Source organism: Cyanistes caeruleus, chromosome 4 (genome assembly GCF_971803275.1).
Source record: "Cyanistes caeruleus chromosome 4, bCyaCae1.hap1.1, whole genome shotgun sequence".
In the NCBI taxonomy this organism is placed as follows: domain Eukaryota; kingdom Metazoa; phylum Chordata; class Aves; order Passeriformes; family Paridae; genus Cyanistes; species Cyanistes caeruleus.
In genome coordinates, this window is record NC_141704.1 from 35,177,139 (window position 1) to 35,190,504 (window position 13,366).

Sequence of the window (13,366 nt, forward strand, 5' to 3'; positions counted from 1 at the left end):
TATTATTAATATTGAAAGTGATTACTTGAGTGACTGCAAAATTATTATTTATGGAGAAGACATCATGCTTCAGTTAAAAGTTTTCAATTTCTCTGTATTTTCACCATCCTAACTATAGTAATTGTAATTAAGTGAGTCTAGGCTTTCAGCTAAATTTGTCTAATCAGCTTATCTGGATTGCTCTCCTCCAGCAGTCTGAATGTCTTATTTTCCTTTATTTGTCTAATGTCTAATCTGTTTTTCCTCCTGGAGAAGCTTCTCTCTTTACAAGTAGAAAAGTTATGTATTTTCTCTACTATGCACTTTTAGGAATTCTTACATTATATATGAACTATTTTTGGTTTTTAAGATCCCCACATTAGAAAACACTCTGTCATTTCGTAGGTTCCTCAGTAATCTGCCCTAGCAGCTACAGAGCTGAGCAAGGAAGCACGTGTGTGGTGGTGCAAGGGAACAAGAACGTGTTTTGGGTACGCATTTAAAGTGGGCACAAAAATTGGTTTGAGTTCCTCAGTAAGAGGATACAGATATCACTCAGTGAGAGATAAAAAGAGACAACAATTGTACAGGTTGCTTGGAAGGGAAATCAGGGGAATACTGAAAAATGTTTGCTGTTTAATTAAGTATTAAATGAGTCACATTTAAATATCATCTCTTCACACAGAAAACGCAAGCAATTTTTATTAGCAGCTCAATCTCAAATTTTATTCTATTTTCAAGTAATTTTTTTGACAGAAAGAAAATTTCTCTGTCTAGCTGAAAAAAATGTTCCCTAATCTACCACTGATTTTAAAAATTATGTGTTCAGATGCTTGCTTTGCTTTGTCTTTTTTCTCTTATCAGTAAAACACCAGGGGCAATGTCAATTCTATTTGTAATGATCAGTCTCTAAAATACAAGAATTTCCGTTGTGGTTCAGTGTTGTGATTAAGAGCTATTTCCAGGAGTGCAAACTTGAAAATTGCTCAAAGCTCCTGACAAGTTTCTTTTACCCAATTAACTAGAAAATGTCGTTGCTTGGCCCAGAGAGCAGGAATAACCCCTAAAAAGCCTCCCCTTTTCACACTTCCTCATATTCTAAATTCCTTCTATTTATTAACACACACACAAAAAAAAAATATATTAAAAATAAAAAAATTTAAAAATCGCCCTCCCCAGAAATGGATGGTGAGACCAGGAACATTTTGTCTCTTCCCAAGTAGGCCAGGGATAATTCTCTGTGCAGATAAGAGCCAGCGTGATGGTTAAGGAAAGATAAAATAAAGGATGCTGACACACAATGCCCGGGGCCAGCTGCCAAGGCTTCCAATGTCTCAGGCTACCAGGGAAAATCAGAAGTGCAACTCAAAATAGGGAGCAGGGAACACGAGGATTTACAGCGATGCACCCAGAGCTAAAAGTGAGAGAAGTCCTACATTCTACCCTTGAAATAATTTAGATGACAACCTTCACAATCTTCTTCTCATGCTTTTCTTACAAAAAAAAAAGGACAAAGAAACCCAAAATCCATCCAGAAACCTTCCTGTGCCTTTAAAAGTTAGCACAGAGTAGGGACAACAATCCTTATCTGCTGCAGGTGGAGTTCCAATGACCGCTACTTAAGGAGCAAGATCTGAGATCTCCCATCGCTTTCTTCTTGTGTCTTTATCTCTGACCTTTATCCGGTCTGTTTATGGGGGAAGGGAAGGAAAGATCTCCTCTCCTGAGGAGCTGAGAACAGGTTTACTGAAAGCAAGCCTGAATGGAAGCTTGCCCAAAGGAGTGAAGTGAGGGAGGAGGATGCACCCCTGGGGTTCGAGCTGCATTCCTGCAGGAGCGGCCGCTGCCCGCTCCCGCTTGATCCCAGATGCTCCAGCACTTTCAAGCGTAATAAAGCAGTCCCAGAGCTCTAACACCAAACTGTCAAAGCTGCAGGGATTAAAGCACATTAACCTAAGTCTTTATTCTCTGAAGAATGTACATCACATTAAACAGGCTCGGATAGGTGACAACACTTCCCGGCTCACTTTTGCATCACTTAGCCAGATTCTGCTTTATCTTTGTTCATCTAGACTGGAAAATATGCATAGTGCCCTCATCCTACTGCTTTTTTTACCTCTGAAACATATTCATAGCGTTCACAGGACTTGCCACACTGAACTTTCAAAATCTGCAGCTACTTTGGACTTGGTCGAGTTGTTTATGTGGGATCAATGTCATGTTCACGAGAAGCATGGCAGATTTCACAGCCCACTTCAATATGCCTTTCAGTCTGTTTTTTACTGTGGAGTCCTGACAAATCTCATTTTTTCCAATCTCTGCTTTCCATTCCTCCCCTTCAAAGTATTTATTCACCTGCATGCAAGCACAACAAAATAAAAATAGAAATTAAAGAGAATATGGAAGAGCCGCAGTTTATTGTTTTCACTTGTAATTTCAATGTATCATTGCCATTTTAATCTGTCTCATTTAAATTAAAACTGCTGTTTATACCAACAAGCATAACTTTATTGTGTCTTCAACATTCAGTGTATCAGAATACAAGTCAGGGCCCTTTGTAACATACTTCATGTCATCTTGAATCTCAGATTTATCCAGGTCAGAAAAGATGTTCCATTGTTGAAATAGCCCACTGACATTTTGCATGACAAATTTTTACAAAGTACACTGTGGTAAAATATTAAGTTCAATCTTAACTTCTTTCAAACCAAGGGGAAAAAAATCTGTCTGCTTTTTAATTATAAACAAATAGAGGCTTTTGTTTTCTGATTTAATAAAAAATTAGCTTAAACAATTCGCTGCAGTACTAAAAAATTTTAATTAATTTCTATTGTCAGTTTATGGGACTCAATAATTAAGTGGGATTATGATAATTAAAACTGACTCTGATTTATGAGTTTTGTCTTAAAATTATTTCAATATTCTTAGGCTTGGGATGAAAACCTCAATAGCGATTTTTTTTCCTTTTCCTCCAAAGAAAAGAATTAGAGGAATATGAAATCTATGGGGAAAAAAAACCAACAAGAACAAAAAATCCCACCCCAAACACACAACCAAAACACAAAACCACAACAGTCAGTGTCCAAATATTTTTAAGTTCTATTGAAACTGAAGCATTCTCTTCATGAAGGTGAGATTTCCACATTATTTTATTTATTGTGTGATCCCTGATGTTTCAGCTGGCTCTATGAATGTTTAAGCAGTATATAACACATACCAGTGTTTCAATACCTGTAAGACATTTTTCCTCTCCGAGTCTGCCTCTGATGTTTTTGTAAGTCATAAAGAATAGCATCCACTATTATAACCGAGAAAGTGTTAAACCAGCAGTTTATCAGGGATTTTTAGGCATTAACCAGGCATTAACAGCTTCATTTTACAGACAGACTATTTGTAAAAATTTCAAAATCTTTCTATCCACTTACAGAACACCACACAAAAACCAAAACAAAATAACACAAAAAAAAACCCAACGAAAAAAAAAGCGTAACACTGGCAAGTTCCAAACACTTTTCAACAGTATATATATTCCTCTGAAGGTGTCTTCCTTTCCCGAAACAAGAAAATATGTTGAAATACTGCATCCTTGATAGTTAAAGATATGGTTAAGAGAGCCGAATCTTTATCCATATTCAAAGCTCAGCCATGAAATTGTGTTACTTCCTTGTCTTTGAAATCAATTTACGACAAAAATACTCTAGCTGCTCGCTCGGTTTCTGTCCTAATCTGAAGAAAACCCCCCAAAGAGTAAGCCTGAGGTACGGGGGAGACTTTTTATCTACGCGTTTTATTTTAATTTAGAAGGAAAAACAAAAGTTTGCCGTTCCCGGGGTCTCTCTGGCTTCACAACGCGGGGTTAAAAACAGCTTTTCTCTGCCATCTGCGCTCCAAACAGCAAGAAACTTGCCCGAATGAAAGTCCACCGTCTTCTCTTCACTCTCCGAAGAAAGCGGGGTGATTTTACGGCGCTCGTTTTACGAAAAATATGAATTTATAACTCCGAAGAAACACAGACTCGGAGGAGGAAAAGCTCTTCCTGGCTAACAGTTAGGCGGGCTCTGCAAAGCACCAATCACAGATCACCGCTTCGCTATAAATTCAGGCATCGGGGTTACCGGAGCCCAATTACTTTCTTTTCATTAGGAAGAAGTCTCTGCAGCGATGTCGGAGACCGCTCCCGCCGCCGCTCCCGCTGTGGCCGCCCCCGCCGCCAAGGCCGCCGCCAAGAAGCCGAAGAAGGCGGCGAGCGGCTCCAAAGGCCGCAAGCCCGCGGGGCCCAGCGTCACCGAGCTCATCACCAAGGCCGTGTCCGCCTCCAAGGAGCGCAAGGGGCTCTCCCTCGCCGCGCTCAAGAAGGCGCTGGCCGCCGGCGGCTACGATGTGGAGAAGAACAACAGCCGCATCAAGCTGGGGCTCAAGAGCCTCGTCAGCAAGGGCACCCTGGTGCAGACCAAGGGCACCGGCGCCTCCGGCTCCTTCCGCCTCAGCAAGAAACCCGGGGAAGTGAAGGAAAAAGCCCCCAGGAAGAGAACAGCTGCGGCCAAGCCCAAGAAGCCGGCGGCTAAGAAGCCCGCCAGCGCTGCCAAGAAGCCCAAGAAGGCGGCGGCGGTGAAGAAGAGCCCCAAGAAGGCGAAGAAGCCGGCGGCTGCAGCTGCCAAGAAAGCGGCCAAGAGCCCCAAGAAGGCGACAAAGGCTGCCAAGCCCAAAAAAGCGGCGGCAGCAGCGAAGAGCCCGGCTAAGGCGAAGGCGGTGAAGCCCAAAGCGGCCAAGCCCAAGGCGGCCAAGCCGAAAGCGGCCAAGGCAAAGAAGGCGGCTCCCAAGAAATGAAGTGTTGAAGTGGAAATACTTTTAAACCCAACGGCTCTTTTAAGAGCCACCCACTATTGTCCCCAAAAGGGCTGATACACTCCGGCACCGAGCTCGGTGCCTGCAGCAGAGACAACTATTCGCCACTATCTGGGCGGGACGTTCGTCTGTGGAGTGGATGGGACGCTAAACTTCCGACCGTGGTTTTACACTAGGACTTGGAAAAATAAAAGTTTACATTCCCTGCGAAAACGCTTTCTAAAGGCTGTTGTTTTTTGGGTTTTTTTTATGTTTTTGGTTTTTTTTTAGCACCGCAAGTGGGTGTGTATGTTAAAGGGACTGCTTAAAGGCGGGTACCTTTCTGGGGCGTGGAGGTTCCTTTCGTTGCCCTAAATCAGCGCAGTTCCTGAGAGCTCGGATGCGGCTGCCACACCTCTCCGTGACCGCAGCAGGGACCTGTCAGCGCGGCTCCTCCGCTCCCTTGGCAATGACCTCCCCGCTTGCCAGCGCTGTCGTGGGGCGGGCAGGTCTCAATTTGGGCGTGATTTCACATTTGCGAGGAGGCGAGTGTCGGGGCGGGAGGAGGCTGGGAGGTGCCGGCGCTCCCCTCCCGCAGCCCGGCGGGCCGGGGCTCTGCCGGGGCTCTGCCGGGGCTCTGCCGGGGCTCTGCCGGGGCTCTGCCGGGGCTCTGCCGGGGCTCTGCCGGGGCTCTGCCGGGGCTCTGCCGGGGCTCTGCCGGGGCTCTGCCGGGGCTGTCCCGCAGAGGCGGAGCGGCACCGGGGGCTGCCCGGAGCCGCCTCTCAGTGGCTGCCGGGAGAGGCCCCGGCCGCTCATTGGGCCGCCGGGAAATTTGGAAAAGCCCGCGCTGCAGAGGAAGGGGAGGGGAGGAGCGGGGAGGGAAGGGGGTGCAAAGAGGGAGGAACAGAGGGGGGGGCTCGGAGCGCTGCCCGCGCTGGCTCCGAGCCTAACCCGGCTCCTGGAGCCCCCCGTTCCGTGAGATCTCATCCCCCTAAAGCGTCTGCCCCATCGCAGTGGTGTAACTCCTTCCCCCAGCCCTGCAGTCCCTGTCCTTTCATATACGAGGCAAAATGTTTCAGCTTAAGAGAATTCCGAAATATCTATACAAAAAGTGAAGAGGGTCAATTGTTTTTCCCTCCGCCTCTTTAAGAAATTCATTACAATTTCCCTTTATTTTCTTGAAGCATATTTGCTTATTCAACTGTGAAACTCCTAATTTGGATGCAACAAGCCGTGAAGTATTGTCTCACATCTTTACTGTAAAAAGATTTAATATTGTTTCCGTGCTTTGGAAAACTATTTTAACTTTTATATTTATGACTAGTGAGTGCATTAATTACCCGTAAATTGCAAAACACTCAAGGATTTCACAGATAACATTGCAGGATTAAGTAACCTATAAAACGTTTGTTTAAAATTCCATCCGCGATTTCTTAAATGAATTATCATACACAAGGAAACCGAAGCAGTACCGTGTATTAAAGCTCTTTTATAGAATACGTGGGTGGCTCTTAAAAGAGCCTTTGGGTTGAGAGTGACGGTCCGAGACGCCCTACTTGGAGCTGGTGTACTTGGTGACAGCCTTGGTGCCCTCGGACACGGCGTGCTTGGCCAGCTCGCCGGGCAGCAGCAGCCGCACGGCCGTCTGGATCTCCCGCGACGTGATGGTGGAGCGCTTGTTGTAGTGCGCCAGGCGCGACGCCTCGCCGGCGATGCGCTCGAAGATGTCGTTGACGAAGGAGTTCATGATGCCCATGGCCTTGGACGAGATGCCCGTGTCGGGGTGCACCTGCTTCAGCACCTTGTACACGTAGATGGAGTAGCTCTCCTTGCGGCTCTTCTTGCGCTTCTTGTCGCCTTTCTTCTGCGTCTTGGTCACCGCCTTCTTGGAGCCCTTCTTGGGCGCGGGGGCGGACTTGGCCGGCTCGGGCATTTTGGAAGCGCTTTTTCTCCCGGAGAAAGCTCTGCACATAAAATGGCCGCAGCGCCCGCTATTTATAGAGACGCGGTATGCAAATTTCAGTCTCCGCGCATTGCAATGCGATTGGACCTTCCCGTAGTGGGCGTGTCCTGGCCGCGGATTGGTCACCGTACGATCCGTCCGCTCATTGGTTGTTTCAGCGGAGCCCGGTTGCAGCCAATCACGGGGGGCTCAGCCCGCCCAGGGAAGGGATAAAAGGGGAGGAGCGCTTGCGTCAGTATGAGTGTCCCGGTGCTCCGCTGTGTGTGCGCTCTGTGCTGCATCCGACGCTTCCAGCATGTCCGGCCGCGGGAAACAGGGAGGCAAAGTTCGAGCTAAGGCCAAGTCGCGCTCGTCGCGGGCCGGGCTGCAGTTCCCCGTGGGCCGCGTTCATCGGCTTCTCCGAAAAGGTAACTACGCGGAGCGGGTGGGTGCCGGAGCTCCTGTCTACATGGCGGCCGTGCTGGAGTACCTGACGGCCGAGATCCTGGAGCTGGCGGGCAACGCGGCCCGCGACAACAAGAAGACGCGCATCATCCCCCGCCACCTGCAGCTCGCCATCCGCAACGACGAGGAGCTCAACAAGCTGCTGGGCAAGGTGACCATCGCGCAGGGCGGCGTGCTGCCCAACATCCAGGCCGTGCTGCTGCCCAAGAAGACTGAGAGCCATAAAGCTAAAAGCAAATAACTTAGCGGGCAAAGCTTCTCAGACTTTGCACGACGTAACATTTTAAACCAAAGGCTCTTTTCAGAGCCACCCACTTAATCAGAAAAGAGTTGTGTTGCTTCCTTTGAAAAGGTGCTCTGGTGCTGAGTCTTAAATAGTGCTGAGTTTAACTCGAACTTGTCTTACAGTGCTTTAAAATCTGGTTTATATTGAAGAGGGGTGATATATTTGCTTATTGACCTGTGTTTTTAAATGAACCTTAGTGTTTTCAATGTGTTTTATTATTAGCGTAATGCTCAGTAAATAGCTGGTTCTTTAGGATTCTACTCACCTGTCATGGTCCCACAGCTTAGTTAGAATGTAAAAACACGACGGTGACTAAAGCACGGGTGGGAGTGGCAAAAGCTCTGCAGCTTGAAGATAAATAGGAGACCATCCTAAAGCCCAGATATAGCGACGTCTAACCATCTAAAAAGGCTTTCTTCATTCCCTCGAAAGGCCTTTGTCCTTTAAAAGATGTGTAAGTTCCATATTTCTTAAGTTTATGCCTTAATAAAATGAGGAATGCTTTTGGAAAAAATGGCATTTTGTTTGCATCTCTAGGTAGTCAAACCTGCACTCTAAAGCAACAGTGTAACACTTTCATTGAGGAACACCTTGTAGTGGTAGTATATTCCCATTTTATGTAGCATTTTCAAACTTCCTACTCATAATTCTCTCACTATTCATTGGTGCTTCTCTTGTTGCATTAATTAACCGCAGATAATATTGTGTTTTCTATATTATTGGCACAAATATCACCTAAGAGCACATCAAATTTCTTCATGATTATAAACTATGAGAAAAACTGGCTGATTCCTTTTGCTTGGATATACCCAGAAGCCTCATCTGATGGTTTGTAGCACACTGCATTGGGGTGATTGGTCTCATCTCTGCTTCACCTCTGCTCCTTCCACTCCTGGAGAGGAGGAGGAGTGCTCTGGGCTTGGGGGAAGGCAACGCTCCCACTGTGCCTCCTCACCATCCCCAAGCTGTAACTGAGGCCTTTTAGGCAGCATTGAGCCATGGCCAAAGTGGGCATCAGGGATGATTTGTGGAGAGAAACATAAAGAAGAGAGCTGCTGGAGCACCAGACTCATCTTTTATAGCAATGGTATCTGTGTCTCAAGGTTTTGTTTGTAAATGGACACGTTTAAAGCTGTAGTGGTTTTATTATGCTGTTTTATTTATCATCATTTCCTAGTTAAATATCTCCTGGCTCTTACACTTCTTTAAAAACTGCAATGGTAATTAAAATTTTATTTTAACATGCATGAACCTTCTATACCTAATTTCCAGAAGAGATTTTTACATAGGTGTTTGTCAGAAAATTTCAGGCTCAGAATGGTTTGGGTGGGAAGGGACCATTAAACATTATCTTGTCCAAAACCCCTGCTGTGGGCAGGGTCACCTTTCACTAGCCCAGGCTGCTGAAAGCCCCATTCCACCTGACTCCAGGGATGACATCTTCTAGGGATGGGGCATCCACATTTCCTCCAGACAGCTTTGTTCAGTGTCCCACAAACCTCCTTGCAAAAAACTCCTTACTTATATCTTTCAGTTGAAAATCATTGTCCTTCCTCCTCTCCCCACAGGCCTGGAGAGAAATCTTTCTGTACTGAAAGATTGCAACAGGGTTTCCTCAGGACATGCTTTTCCCCTTTGCCAACCAGCCTCAGCTGTCTCAACCTTTCTTCATGGAAGAGATGACCTAGACCTGATCATTTTTGTGGCCCTCTCTGGACCTGCTTGGACAGGTTCATGTCTTTCGTGTGCCAGAAGATCACAGAGCTGCATGCAGTGCTCCAGGTGGGGTCTCAGGAGAGTTGAGTAGAACAGGAGAATCCCCATCCTCCACATTAGGATGGGCTTTCTGGGCCATAAGTGTGTATCTACATCAAAGCACTGGAATTCCAGAGAAAGATCAGGGGTTAGAGGTATCTAAGCAGTAGTTAGATTTCTCTGAACAAGCTCCTGTATGTGGAGGTCAAAGTTGCTAGCACAAGAGAGGACCCCATCCTCTGAGCGTGGAGCTAAGTCCAGTATATCCCCTGATTTTTCCTGTCATCTGACCAGAAATGCATTATTTGCTTCCAAAATTCATTCCAAACACTTATTGTACTCATTTGTCTTCTCACCTCAGTACATGGAGTTTCATCCTCTGTGATAGTGGTCCATTCCTTAACACTCCCTGGATTTGTCTAAGCCAGCAGAGGCTTCACCAGTGGCTAACCCGGTGATGCCATCAACACTGATGAGGTCTGAAATGTAAAAGTCTGATAAATCAGATGGATTATATGGTAGTGCTTTCAAGCAAATTCCAGTGGCTGAGGTAATGCAGCCAAACAAGTTTAAATAAATTAATTTATCTCATTTACGTATGAAACAAGAAGTAGGAAAGAGGAAATCCAAATTACGTGGTACCTTAGCTGTGTCATTGGGTTCTAATGCACCTTCACATCCCAAAGAATTTGTGACAAAAGAAAAGAGAAACAACAAACCCACAACCAAGGTCCCTCAAATGTTATAGATCACAGTTATGCTTGGAGATAACTCAGTAATGTCAGTCTATATATCAAAAGACTCAAAAAACAGCATAGTTAAAAATTTGAGGAGCTTTTTTACCCATTTTCATCTCTATTACTTGCAACACTAGCAGAAATGTATGTTTTACATTACTTTTGTTTGCATATTATTATACCTATTATGACAGTTGTAGCAGATACAGATATGGATTTAAATTGCTACTTAAGCTCTCAAGAAAATAATGAGAGGCTTTGAAGCTGGTTATTTTATACCGATGCAATGATTTTTTTTTACTCATTACGTACCCTCTTGTGCAGTCATGGTGAGATGTTGCCTCATTGTAAATAGAAAAATGCAATTTCCTCATTTTAGTTTAATGAGGAGCTGGGGCAACTGTACTAATTAATCCACACTTGAAAAGATACAGATTTATATTTCATTTTTTTTTAACAGAGCTGAGTTTTGCAAAGATTTCCTTTCTCATTTAGCCCCTAGTGTTGTGTGCCCAAATTCATGAGGAAAATGTAATATCTATAACATGCAGATTGGGCACTAAACTTTGATCCAAAACAAATTATCTCAAATCAACAGCTTTATTGGGGATTATATTCAGCAGCATAATTTTCTTTCTTCTCTTTTTTTAAATTATTTTTTGCTTAAGCAAATGATCCATGAAAGAACTGAATATATCCCTAACAGACACACCTGTGAAATGTCTGTGCACACTCGTAGCAAGGCATAGGCAAGGCAGCCTTCTAGAAGGCATGATGTTAAATTATACCTAATGTACCACACTTATTGAGGAAAGGGCTTTGCAGCTGTTTAATTTGTTTTAAACTACTCGTCTCAGCCTCTCCATCACTCATCTCTGGCAGAAATGGAAGGGGATTTTCCAAGTCTTGCAGAAGGAAAATTTATGCTAGGATCCTCACTACATATTTAGGAAGCCTTAGGACTAAATTGTTATTTTGACATACCAAAGGATTTTGCATCATTTCTCTTGGCTTTCTTAAGTAATCAGAATGTTGTTTATAACTGCCTCAGGAAACACAGTAAGACACAGATTTTCAGATACAAAGAACAAAGCACAATTTGTGTAGCCAAATGGGAATGTTAGGCACCAGCCTGGCAGGTCCACTAGAGACAAATCTTCCAGTTAGTAAATAAACAGTCTTAGTTCATTTGGTTCGGTCAAAAAAGCAAATCTAATCTAAATTAAAGATATATTTTCCTCTTTATACTGTATATATGAGTGGCAATTCTTTAAATTTGAAAGAAAAATAAATTCACAGCGATATTTACAACAAGATTTATACCTCTTTGGCACCTGTAACTGAACACATAACTATCTCAATTGCATTTCCTCCTGAATTTAGGGAATATTTTATTCCCAGAAATATTTTGGAGGTGTTGCCAAGGTTCTCTACATTATACTAAAGAATGAATTTAAATAAATAAATAACTGCACAAATTTTAAAGGATATGAAGTTTTATAAAGGTAGACATGTTTAAATGTCTATTTCAATTTAAATATATATAAATCATATAAATTATAATATACTATTAATATAAGAATTGACAAGCACTTTAGGCGTATCAGTTCTATTCTGTGTAAGTAATATTTAAAATCCTAACAGATTTAATTGACAAATACAGTCCCATATGTCTCTCAGTGTTTATTCATTCACTTGACAAATACAGTCCAATGTATACTGGAAGCAGCATGGACGCCGTTTCCTGCAAAAGTGCGAAACACACAGCAAAATTTCTGGCTTCCTCATTGGAATAAGAACTGTTTGGCTCGCCTTCATTATCCAGATGTCACAGAGCCAGATGTTTGCGGTATGCGGAGCGTTTTCTCTCGCTCGCTGGATCTCGGTGTACAGCAGCGGACACTCCCTTGGGAGGGCGGCGGGAGCGAGCTCCGCGGGGCCGGGCGTGCCTCAAAGGATGCAGGATACCTTCTGCACCCTCCGGCGGCCCCTCCCAACCTCCCTGGGTACTTTTCGCCCCGGAGCCCCTCACTGAGCGCTTCCCCCGCGCTCAGGGCCCGGCTCCCTGCTCCCCTCGCCCCGACCCGCAGCCGCTCCGTGCCCGGGCCCCAGCACCGCCGCACGGACACAGCAGCTCTGGGAGTGTCCGGGCACACAAAGGAAACGCGAAGCCGCCATGGCCGAAGCAAACAAAGCCAGAGCTGCCCGAGAGAGGCTCCTCCGTGGGGCTCCCCGCGGGCGGGCGGTGGAGGAGCGGCGGGGAGGGGCGGCAGCGCCGAGCCAGCCCCGGCATTGGCCGGATTTTGCCGCAGAGCAGCGGGAGGGACGAGGAAGGGGCGCTGCAGCCCGAAACGCGGAGCGAGGGTCGCAGGTCCCCCTCTTATTACTGACCGAGACCCAGAGGTGCTGTGGAAGGTGTCCAGCGCAGGGAGCAATGGGCAGCACGGGAAAGCAGCGAGAGGACGCGTGGGCTGAGACCGGGCAGGGACAGTGTGGTACGGCCCGAAATTAACTGAGTTGGTCAGAACCCACTGCTAAAAATGCCAACACTGAACGTTCAATCCCTGTATGAGCCAACCCCCTAAGGTCGAGCTTGCCGATCCTTGTGGATCCCTTCCCTTCTCTCAGAATATTCCGTGATACGATCATTGCCAGAAGCGCGGCACGAGCCCCGACCCGCTCGGGAGGGGCGGAGCCGCCTCGCGCGTCCGCGAGCCACGGCCGGGAAAGCGCCTCGGCCAGGTATCGCGAGAACTCCCGTGAGGAGCGGCGCGAGGCGGGGGGAAGAGGGGAGGGACGGGCGGGAAGGAGCACGAGACCCCGCCTCCTACTGCAGTCCTCAAGCAGGTCGGCTCGCGGGGAATAAAGAGCGGAGCGGGAAGAAAAGCGGCACTGAGCGGAGCTTGGTTGTAGCGCGATCATGTCTGGCAGGGGCAAGGGCGGCAAGGGGCTCGGCAAGGGAGGCGCCAAGCGGCACCGCAAGGTGCTGCGCGACAACATCCAGGGCATCACCAAGCCGGCCATCCGCCGCCTGGCTCGGCGCGGCGGCGTCAAGCGCATCTCGGGGCTCATCTACGAGGAGACGCGCGGCGTGCTCAAGGTGTTCCTGGAGAACGTGATCCGCGACGCCGTCACCTACACGGAGCACGCCAAGAGGAAGACGGTCACCGCCATGGACGTGGTCTACGCCCTCAAGCGCCAGGGCCGCACTCTGTACGGCTTCGGCGGCTAAACTCTGTTCCACTTACAGCTTAACGCTTTTACAACACAAAGGCTCTTTTAAGAGCCACCCACAAATTTCAAAAAAAGAGCTTTAAGTCGCTAAATTGCTAAAAAATACATTTAAATTGAAATTGCTGTTACCGTGCTTGTTTTTTC

The 13,366-nt window shown here is 46.3% G+C and overlaps 4 protein-coding genes across 4 annotated transcripts; 3 read left to right on the plus strand and 1 right to left on the minus strand.

The window, feature by feature from the left end:
- The first annotated feature begins 2,385 nt into the window (after window positions 1–2,385).
- LOC111930878 (histone H1.01) lies at window positions 2,386–5,037 on the plus strand. Its single transcript, XM_023929182.2, has one exon. It carries the CDS (start codon window positions 4,141–4,143, stop codon window positions 4,804–4,806), a length of 666 nt encoding a protein of 221 aa, XP_023784950.2. The 5' UTR covers window positions 2,386–4,140; the 3' UTR covers window positions 4,807–5,037.
- A 1,235-nt stretch (window positions 5,038–6,272) lies between these two features.
- LOC111930687 (histone H2B 1/2/3/4/6) lies at window positions 6,273–6,774 on the minus strand. Its single transcript, XM_023928832.2, has one exon. The coding sequence runs from the start codon at window positions 6,734–6,736 to the stop codon at window positions 6,356–6,358; it is 381 nt and encodes a 126-aa protein (XP_023784600.1). The 5' UTR covers window positions 6,737–6,774; the 3' UTR covers window positions 6,273–6,355.
- Window positions 6,775–7,007: 233 nt separating this feature from the next.
- Window positions 7,008–8,743, plus strand: LOC111930665 (histone H2A.J). The gene has a single exon (XM_023928807.2). The coding sequence runs from the start codon at window positions 7,062–7,064 to the stop codon at window positions 7,449–7,451; it is 390 nt and encodes a 129-aa protein (XP_023784575.1). The 5' UTR covers window positions 7,008–7,061; the 3' UTR covers window positions 7,452–8,743.
- Window positions 8,744–12,831: 4,088 nt separating this feature from the next.
- Window positions 12,832–13,355, plus strand: LOC111930726 (histone H4). Its single transcript, XM_023928905.2, has one exon. The coding sequence runs from the start codon at window positions 12,909–12,911 to the stop codon at window positions 13,218–13,220; it is 312 nt and encodes a 103-aa protein (XP_023784673.1). The 5' UTR covers window positions 12,832–12,908; the 3' UTR covers window positions 13,221–13,355.
- The last annotated feature ends 11 nt before the right edge of the window (window positions 13,356–13,366 follow it).

Bases quoted from the DNA above. Each gene is read 5' to 3' on its own strand.
- LOC111930878 (XM_023929182.2), top strand. From the start codon at position 4,141: ATGTCGGAGACCGCTCCCGCCGCCGCTCCCGCTGTGGCCGCCCCCGCC.
- LOC111930687 (XM_023928832.2), bottom strand. From the start codon at position 6,736: ATGCCCGAGCCGGCCAAGTCCGCCCCCGCGCCCAAGAAGGGCTCCAAG.
- LOC111930665 (XM_023928807.2), top strand. From the start codon at position 7,062: ATGTCCGGCCGCGGGAAACAGGGAGGCAAAGTTCGAGCTAAGGCCAAG.
- LOC111930726 (XM_023928905.2), top strand. From the start codon at position 12,909: ATGTCTGGCAGGGGCAAGGGCGGCAAGGGGCTCGGCAAGGGAGGCGCC.